Consider the following 10298-nt stretch of genomic DNA (forward strand, 5'->3'; position numbering starts at 1 on the left):
GGTGGTGGTGGTTGGCTTGGATACAAATACAGGCAAATCCAGTCGGGCACGGCTCGAGTAGCGCTGCTCTCCGACTCCGATCCAGTGCGTGGAATGAAGTAGGTCTTCGTCTTTCTTTCTTTTTCCGGGCAAAGTCTCGCCTCCTTTCTTTCACAGCCATTCACCAAAGGTTGATACGATGGCTCTCGCGGTCGCGGTAAGATTTAGTGACAGATCGTGCTGTCCGTACAGTGCAGAAGAAGAAGATGACAGCGCACTCCACCCACATAGAAGGTCACTGAGAGCGACCGCAACTTCTTTTTTTATTGGAGGACATGAATAAACTACATGGTTCATGCATCGTGCCGTCGAGTGTAGATACAATGGCACAACAACGACGTGTCTTTTTTTTCTTTTTTTTCCCGTTCGCTCGGCTGATAAGTTATGACTGAAAGTACCGTTGGCTGATTCGTTATAAGAGAAAAATATTGTTTGTTAGCTAAAAAATTACGACTTATAAAGCAAACGTTTATCCGAAACCAATTACAGCGGGCGTGCCACCAGTCCGCCGGTTGAGTAGACCTGCATCACATTCATATGTTCCCAGCACCGTGAAACCAGTGGCTTGTTGTGTTGTTGGCTGCTTTTTGACACAGATCGTTCCTGTCACGTACGTCCATCGTTTGGCTGAAAGCTGGCCGGATTAGACCTTTGCCTCCGCATCGTCATCCGGCACTTGGGACGACGCCTGATTGTCCGCCTTGTCCTGTTGCTGCGGCAGCTCTAGCCCGGGTCTGCCGGCGGCGGCGGCGCTGATATTGTTCAGGTCGTCTCGCTCCTCGATGCTCTTGCCCCAGAACACGTTGTACAGGCCTCCAACCAGCAACGCCCCGGCAAAGATGCTGCAGATGCATATATGCAAATACAATACAAGGAATAATCAGATGAAAGTTCAGTACTACGAAACACGCACACGCACGTACTGTACCAACCTTCCTAGGCTGACTGCGTCCCCTATGATGAAGGAGGATATGAGGATGGTGAAGACGAAGGTGAGCGGCATGGACATGGCCAGGAACACGGGACCCCTCTTGGCGATCGTCCACATTTGCATGTAGTAGGAAAGCGCGGTCACCATCACGCCCTGCGATCGATAACGTTAGTTGGTTATTGTTCCGTTCAGTTCATTCAGAGAAATGCATGCATCAATAGCTTGGACGTCTCTTCATTTGCTTCTTTAATTTGGGCAGTAGTGTTAGTTGTCAGTGCAAGCAAGCAAGCTGAGATATGTAATGCATGCTTAGTTACGCACGCTGTAGATGATGGCGGCGAGGCCGACGTTCCAGCCCAGCTTCCACTTGGAGAAGTCCCTCTCCACCGCAACGGCCACCAGGAAGGCTTGCAGCGACGCCCACGAGATCTGCAGCGTCGTGTTCATCAGCTTCGACGTGTCCTCTATCAGAGGCCCCTGGTTAATTAGTTTGAACAACAGAATTAGATTAGATTTTTCATTCAAAAGAAAAAAACAACAACAGAAAATCAGCTTGGAGATGGAGGAGTCCTCCAGCATGAACACTGCATGTGGTCCGGTCTGCAGTCTGCAGTGCATGCCGATCGAATCTGAAATCGGGATAGATAGATGGAAAGTGCGTACCTGAAGCACTGTCCACAGGCCTGCTAGAACGTTGGACAGTGTCATGAGGAAGATCCCCAAGACCCACTGCTTCTTGGGTTGTGTGTCTCCTGCTTCTCCAGAGGCACTGCCGTTCTGAAAGAGATGGTGGTGGTTGAAGGATCTGAACATTGGGCCCTGGTAGAAGGCCAGACTGGTGACGCCGGCGATGCAGAACAGGATGCCCGCGAATTTCACTTTTCCATGGAACCGGGTCAGTTTCAGAGTCTCCATCCTGTCATCACAGCCACAGGTAGTATATGTGTTTCTTCAGTTCATAAACTGAAACACTGCTTGTTTTATCTTTTATATGATCCGTCTTATTTTGTACTACGTGGATGCATCTTTTGCTTGGTTTTATTTACTCTGTTTGCTGTCATTTGTTAAAGGGTACTGGGAGAATCATTATTTTATTACCCAAATATGACGGCTAGGATGAATGTGACCACCGGTTGAACATTGTACAATGCTGATGACGACGTAGCAGAAGCATAGTTGAGGCCGAGGTTAAACAAGTCACCACATGCTGTCACCCTGAGAGAAAAGATATTCAGGCATTTCAGGTAAAGGACATAAACAAGGAGCTGAATTCCTATTCCTACATAACAAATTAAAGTACAGTACAAGTGTTGCAAACAAAAAGCTTTTCCTCAGAGCTTCAGGTGTGGAGTGACTTATTAAACAGAGCATACTGACAACGGCAAAGAGTAAACAAAGAACATAACCCTCACGCTAGAGTATAGAACTGAACCTACCCATAGAGAGCATGTATGAACATCTTCCATCCAATCTTGAACGTAACCGGCTTAGCTTTTCGCCTGCGCACAACTAACGACATCATCGATCAGAACAAAAACACCAGCTAAAACACAAAATTAACAATCAGTATGCTCTGACGACCTCTCGAGAACAAAGGTGACAGGGATGAGGACGAGCGCGGCCGTGGTGTGGCGATAGAAGAGGAACACCAGCGGGTTCATGCCCTGGTCCAGGGCCACCTTGCTCATGACGTGCATGCCGGAGTACATGAGCCTGATCAGCACGACGGCGCCGTAGGCCTTGGCGCCGCCACCCATCTTAGCAACAAGCAGCATTTCCTAGCTGCTGCTGCTACGCTACAACCAAGTCTAGTCTAGCTATACAACTAACTCTGGACGAGTTGGGGAGGCGCAGGCAGTGGAACCTATATATACTAGCTAAAGCTAGCTGCACTGCAAAAGGCGTGTGGCGGCAGGGGCACCACCGGGGGCACGGGAACCTCGTAAGAGCATATGCCTTGTTCCTGTACGGTGTGCAGGACATGGATAACCCGGCAGGCTGCTAGTAGTGCGGCACACCGTCGGCTAATAATCAGTGCTGAGCCAATGGGGGAGGAGGAAGAAGGCGGATGGGAAATGCTGGGCATTTGCGTTGGGGTGAGTCTCTGAGTCATGCCATGGCGAGGAACACGGGATCGGAAGGGAGTTTAGTGACGGGTGATCGGAGCATCCACTGATGGAGAGGAAAAGGATGACAAGCAAGCAAGCGATCCGAGTCGATCCCAACTAGCTTATTCAGTAGGAGAGGAGCATTAGTGGCTCAGCTGTTACCATTTGGAGCCCCAACGGCACTAGCTACTTTGCGTGCAAAGCTACTGGAATGCTTATTAAGAAGCTAATAAAGCATGCATACTGTTTCATGTCAACACATTATATCGATCTATAGTATTATTTGCATATATGTCGTGTTTCGTCTTGCGTTGGCCGTTGGTGATGCATGACAAAGTGATTACGAGAGGGGGCGCGGCACCGGGCAAGGGGCCGGGAATAGGTGACCGATGGAACAAGCAAGCAAACCTTTTTGGTATGTTGAAAGCATGTAGAGATCCACAACGGAATTAGTGCATGTTGTGTGCTGGTTCTGAATGTTCTAGCTCGCCAACTGTGCACCGTACCAGGCCTGACTTGGGGTAGCAAAATTGTAGATGGTGGTGGCCACCCTGCTTATTGTTTTCCAACAAAGCTATAAGAGAGAGCAGGTGCGTGGATAACTAGATTTAGGCGATAAAAATTGGGGCTCCGTTCGCTTCGCTGAAAAAATAAACCGAAACACTGTCCCGACTGATTTGTTATAAGAGAAAAATACTGTTCCAACTGAAAAAACAAGCTGAAAAGTACGGATTATAAAACAAGCGAACAAAGCCTGGATTGGTACTGCACCTAGAATACATAATTAGCATGCCTACTCGTTATTATGGATATGCTGCGTCTAACCTGGCCAGACAAGTGTTAGTGGAGAAGTGCACATTTTTTTGCATCTAGGACAGGCCAGGCAAGTGTTAGTGGAGAAGTGCACATTTTTTTTGCATCTAGGACAGAGGTGTGCGTGGTTCCCTGAGATTGAAGAAGGCCAAGTCGGTTGTTCTCGTCTCTTTTGTTATGAACGACGTATAAGAATATGAAGTAAAGAATCAAAGCCACAGAGGAGACACACGATTTAACGTGGAAAACCCCTCCGATGTGAAGGGGAAAAACCACGGGCACCAGCCAGCAACAATCTCACTATCTCAAGAGTTTTGGGTTACACGCCTATGGCGGCTTACAAGAGAATCAAGTCTCCACGAAACCCTAGCAAGGGTGTATATACCGTACCGTACCGCGGGGGGCTCCGCCCCCCGCACCCCCCCAAACACAGGGGCGAGACCCGATGGGCCAGCTTCAGACTCCGCTACGCTCCGGCCCAAGCCTCCGGCGACGGGCCTCCGCTTCGCTCCGTCAGAAGCCTGGCCTATATCCTGGAGTGAATTTGGAACAACTCCAACATCTTTGTTGAAAACTTGGCATGAGAAGATGCTCAAAGACATGCAATACGAGATTTCTAGTACTAATTGTAGGGTGTGTTTGGTTCACTTCTCCGGTCGAAGCCTGGCTAAAAAATAAGCCAGGTTAGCCCAGGCCAGGCTTATCCAATGCAAGAACCACTTGTTTGGATTCTATGTACTAGTGAGCAGCCGATGGCGGGAGGTCGCGCCATCGGCAGGGGCATAGTCGCTTGAGGCTCCGGCGACAGGGAGATGATGCGCTGCTGCTGCTGCTGGGCATGTGACGTGATCCCTTCGTCCAGACCACCGGTGACTTAGACAAACCTGGCTTCGCGGAAATGGTCGCACCCTGCGTTTCTGCTAAGCCTGGCTAGAGGGGTGTCGATGCACTACCTAAGCCTGACTAGGAGCAGCGAACAGGCAACCAAACACGAGAGGGTGTATCTGGTTAGGGCCTTAGCCACCCAACCAAACAGACCCGTAGTTGTATACTCCTACAGTAGTTATGAATACCAGCATTAGAAGCATCTATTGAGGAGTTACAGTTGGCTTAACATAGTAATCTAATATAAACTTACTGTAGAAAGCAAGAGATGATATAAATGCCCGGCCCGAGTCTCATTTAGCCACAACATCATCAGAAGTTCATAACTCCCGTCAGTTTGATCATATAGAGATATAAATTATTATTATAATTACAACCGACAACAAATTATGATCGACAAATAACCCAATCCTCGCCATGTGTCATCTAGTAGGAACTGAAAAGATACTGTGCAATCTTATCTGAACTAACTATCCTACTACAGTTGATCGATATAAAGAAAAAAGACACGAGTTTCACGTGTTAAACGATCACCATGTATCCAGAGCATTACGATGTCACGTGTCGTGTGCTAATTTCTCTTTTATTTGCTTTGTACATAATGCACGATCACTAGTTAGAGGAATGTGAGCAACGCCATGTATGCACCAATTGATCATGACGAAGTTAAAAAAAAGGATATAAGAGGTGATGGAAGGCTTTGATTCCTTAAATATAGGTTTTACTAGGGCACGGTGCATTTGGCACCGAGAAACGTGTCAGATTCTTAGTAGAATCAGTAGAATCACTGCAAAAAGTTTTTCGGTTTTCACTAGAGAAACACTCAAAACCTAATTTCTTTTCATTCTAATTCTAGTTTCAAGAATCCAGCGAGCTAGATAAATAGTTTCATGAAGTGATTCTGATTCATCAGAGAAATGTTTCTAAAGGCAATCTAGATTCGGAACGTGTGCATGAAAATTTGGAACCCTGTCAGCCCTAAGTAAATATAGGTTTTTTAATAAGATTATTTCTTCATCCATTTCTAGCATTTATGGCATGTTTACTCAGACCAAAAGAAACCATACAGGTATACCTTTTCCATGTTCACTTTAGAAATATCTCTTCGGTTCACCCCTTTAGCTCCAAATAAAGGGTCTGCCCCTTACGTATACTAGATATAATATATTAACGTAAAGGATCTATTACAAAGGAACAAAAGGGGAAAACGAATTACAAGAAGCTTAGCCATTGTTCTTTTGAGGCATATTTTTCCCTCCATGGATTATGTAACCAAGACATGCAAAACTCTCCCAAAGTTAGCTTCACAGCTGAACGGCTAGTCAGTTGAATTATATTCGTATAAAATACAGCTAATTTCTGGACATCCAGATTCTCCAAGCCATCAGAACGATTATTTCAATATAGAAAGGGTCTAATAATTGCATTGTGAAGCTCTCAAAATTTCATATGGGTACCCAGCTATGTGGGACCTGAATATTTAAGAGTGCCCATCAGTGTTGTGAAAAGTCACAGTATAGAAATAGAAGATCACAAGATTCTTCCACTTGATTTGCACATAAAAAACAATCATAACTTGTAGGTCCAATTTTTTTTTTTTTTTGGCTAGAGGTTCCCTTGCGCTAAGTTTATCGTTGAGTAATTGCCACAAGAAGAGTTCATGCATATGTTGGTTGACACGATGATTTCCAAATCTATTTAAAAACCTTATTAACAGGAGCCATTCAAAAGGTCCAAATATTATGTGCACTGCCTCATTTATTTTTTTTTGGAAATATTTGTGACACATGTGAAAATTTTGAATGATAAAACAGGTTGGCATATGTTGTGCTAGTTTCCAAGTGTAGTGGATATAAAATTTAGCAGTACTTTTAAGTGAATGAACATTGTTTCTCTCTCACAACAAATCAGCATAAGCCAAATTTCAGCGAAACAAACAGGGTATCCTTAAATCAGAAATCTTGCATTAATTGTTCAAACAAGATAAAATATTGTACTTTAGAACCCCAAAAGGAAATTTATTTGCTGAATTCAGCAGCAGAGAATGACCAAATCAGGAGGGGGCCAAAAGCATGCAATTGCTGACAAATGAAGTAACTGTAAATTTAATCGTATTTAAAAAGAAGGAACCAAACTAACCTAGAGTAGAAAAAAAGTGATTGAGGAATGCCTAGTACAACTAGACAAGTGAAGAATAATATGCTTGAACCATGAAACAATACCCACCTACCTACTACCTTCTACTAGTGACTACATCACACTAATCAAATCCTTAGCATTACCATTTTAAGCAAACTATTTAATAAGTATAGCAACCTCGCGAATGGCGGCTCATAGTGTTGACCTAATCTCGTTGAGTAAAAAAAATTATGATCCTAATGTGGCATCCACAGTAAATCATGTCGCCTCTAAATTATGACACCACCTGATCTAACTCAATTTAGAGTATTATTAGTTGCTATTAATATTCCATCTTAAATGTCTAATAGATACTACACAGAAGTCGTTGGTACAGATAGGGCAATATTAGTAGCATTGATGAAGTTTCATCCGTACCCAACCCTTGTGAGGTTGTGTCCAAGTCTCCAAAGCCAACGGAGTCAAAGTGAGTGCCCAAAACTCTCGAGGACAAGCAGTAGTGAAGGGTGAAGAAGCAAATTGTAGGGGGGCAATTTTAGAAAAAAATGTCAACTATAGTTAACATCGGAAATGACATTTCAAATGGATGTCCTTTTTCCCTTCCTCACCCCCTAGCAGCCGAACATCTCTTTTTCAGCCTCAAGCATCGAGTCAATCCCATGATGAAGTTTGACAATTCTAGGCAAGAGGCAGGGTAATCATTAGGCTTTGTAACTTTCTATCGTGGCAGGAGGGGAGCCTAGCTTTGCCTTCATTAGGCTCTGCCAATGAGGACAAGGGTTCCAAGGCCTCCAAATATTTGTTGGATGTCTAATAGATACTAACTTCTCACTCCGTCCCCAAAAGAATGCAATTCTAGAATAGTGTCACATGTTAGTATATCAACTTTGACCAATTATAGATAAAAAGTATAAATATTTATAATATCAAATAAATATCATTAGATTAATTATGAAATGTATTTTATAATAAATTAATTTAGAGTCATAAATACGAATACTATTTCCTAGAAACTTGGTCAAACGTGAACCACTTTACGTGGCACGCAACCCATAGTTGCATTCTTTCTGAGCCGGAGGTAGTAATTGAGAATTTTTTTTCCAAACTTTATATATCGATTAATGAAGACATATTTTCACTATACCGGAGAACATTTTTTAAACAACCTCCATAAACTATATATCCTACAAATATTTGTATGCGAGTAAACATCACTAAAGGATGTCCTTTTTATGAAAGACATGAAACATTATGGCATGTATTAAGAAAGAGTTAGGTTTTACAAAAGCAAGATGTGCATTAGTCCCTGCATGAGCAAACGGTCCAGCAGGCTAAAAGTAAAAAAGGACTAGTCTCAATGTATGGCACCAAAGAGGAACAGATGTACTTTGCACCCAACCCTTGTGAGGTTGTGCCCATGTCTCCAAAGCCAACGGAGTCGAAGTGAGTGCCCAAAACTCTCGAGGACAAGCAGTGGCGAAGGGTGAAGAAGCAAATTGTAGAGGGGGGGGGGGGGGGGGGGGGGGGCGGTGGCAGTTTTACAAAAAAAAATGTCAACTATAGTTAAGATCAGAAATGACATTTCAAATGGATTTTCCCTTTTTCCCTTCCTCACCCCCTAGCAGACGAACATCTCTTTTTTCAGCCTCAAGCAGCAAGTCAATCCCATGATGAAGTTTGAGAATTCTAGGCAAGAGGCAGGGTAATCATTAGGCTTTGTAAATTTCTATCGTGGCAGGAGGGGAGCCTAGTTTTGCCTTCATTAGGCTCCGCCAATGCAATGAGAACAAGGATTCCAAGGCCTCCAAATTTGACCAGATAATCCACCATAAGCCAATCCACCTTACATTTACCAACATGAAGTTCTAGAGAGACAACCCAAAGAAAATTCTGCCTAGCCTTATCAATTTCCTGAATAAATTACTTCATGGTTTTTAGGGCAACAACAGTTTGGGATTTTTTGCATGGCGGTTCATAAATAACAAATGCCAGTAGAAATAGAATTGTAGGCTCATGGCTATAAACCACCGGTGGCGATGTATTTACAATATTTGTTATCGCCGGTACAAGTCATCTATTTACACTAGCGCAGTAGCTTAAGACAACCGCCAATGTAAATAGAGGATTTGTACTTGTGATAACCTTAAAAAAATTGCCATTTGAGATGTATTTACACTGGCGATTTTCTAAACTTGTCGCCGGTATAAATAATTTGAAATCATTTTTTTTAAATTTTTTCGGTGACCTCAAAGGAGAAATGATATATATAAACCAAAATTGTAGTTGACTACTTTTCATTTAAAATCATTTAGGGCCAAAAATTTTGTTTTAAGATTCATGATTTTGAAATTAATATTTTTGTAAATTTATGAATTGATCTTGGATGGAGAAATGGCCTAAATCAAAGTTTTAATATTTGAAGAGATCTAAATCTTTACAATTCAATCCTATTTTTATTTGAATTTATTTAGGGTCTCAAATATGTATTATAATATTTATTAGAGCGAATATAAAAGAAATGTATTAGTGACTTAGTCAAGTGACTCTGAGGCATAGTGGTAATAAAGTAACACGCAAAGCAAGCCACGGTTGTTAGCTCGGTCCTCAGCAACCGCACGTGCGCAAAAAAAAACGTATGACTTGAGACTTGCAAGTTGCAACGCACGCTGGTGGCATCTCCTAGAAAAATCTATTATTACTAGCCCGGTTTGCAAAATCTAGAAACGATTTATACCAGCAACCTTAAACCAACCGCTAGTGTAACAGGTTTGCAAATTCTAGAAAGGATTTACGTACACCAGCAGCCTTAAACTAATTGCCAGTGTTAATATTTACACATGCAGATATAAGTGAAGCATCTTGATTTTCACCGGCGATTGATAAAATTAAAGCGTCACTGGAAATCTAAAAACTACCACATTTCTGTACTAAAATCATAAGGTATATGGGGATAGCACTTGGCAATGTGCATATCAGTTAAGACCACACCACGGGACAGCTATGCATCCGTCCCAGCAATGTGATCAAAAGACCTAGCTAGATAAGTCATAGGAAAAGCAACCTGCTGCCTAAGAAACGATTTCAAAATATCTCTAATGCCAAGCACTACTACACAAATGATTTTAGGAGGCAGTGCCCAAATATTAACAAAGAAGGGCACAAAATCCAACCGTCTCCTAAAATGCCGGCTATTAACGGAAGCGGTCATTTTTATTTACCGAGGCGGTCACATTTAACCACCTCGTAAAATTGATTTATGGAGGCAGTCAAAAAATAACCGCCTCCTAAAATCGATTTACGGAGACGAGCCCTATAAAAGGTCTGCCTCCAAAAATAGAGGCCATTTTTTGAGGCGGGCCTCTTATAAGGACCGCTCTGTAAAT

The 10298-nt window shown here is 42.9% G+C and overlaps 1 protein-coding gene across 1 annotated transcript; it reads right to left on the bottom strand.

Annotated features, from left to right (window-relative positions):
* Window positions 1–486: 486 nt before the first annotated feature.
* On the bottom strand, window positions 487–2841 carry LOC136546859 (WAT1-related protein At5g64700-like). Its single transcript, XM_066538825.1, has 7 exons — window positions 2552–2841; window positions 2407–2469; window positions 2069–2185; window positions 1634–1886; window positions 1292–1447; window positions 972–1123; window positions 487–881 (listed from the first exon to the last, which is right to left on the bottom strand). Exons 1-7 carry the CDS (start codon window positions 2743–2745, stop codon window positions 683–685), a joined length of 1134 nt encoding a protein of 377 aa, XP_066394922.1. The 5' UTR covers window positions 2746–2841; the 3' UTR covers window positions 487–682.
* Between the last annotated feature and the right edge of the window lie 7457 nt (window positions 2842–10298).

Source organism: Miscanthus floridulus, chromosome 3 (genome assembly GCF_019320115.1).
Source record: "Miscanthus floridulus cultivar M001 chromosome 3, ASM1932011v1, whole genome shotgun sequence".
In the NCBI taxonomy this organism is placed as follows: domain Eukaryota; kingdom Viridiplantae; phylum Streptophyta; class Magnoliopsida; order Poales; family Poaceae; genus Miscanthus; species Miscanthus floridulus.

Excerpts from the sequence above, each read along its gene's own strand:
- LOC136546859 (XM_066538825.1), bottom strand. The coding sequence starts at position 2,745 with ATGCTGCTTGTTGCTAAGATGGGTGGCGGCGCCAAGGCCTACGGCGCC. Across the intron at positions 2,186-2,406 it reads TTCATACATGCTCTCTATGG|GGTGACAGCATGTGGTGACT; the intron begins GTAGGTTCAGTT and ends CTTTTCTCTCAG. Across the intron at positions 1,448-1,633 it reads GCCTGTGGACAGTGCTTCAG|GGGCCTCTGATAGAGGACAC; the intron begins GTACGCACTTTC and ends CTAATTAACCAG.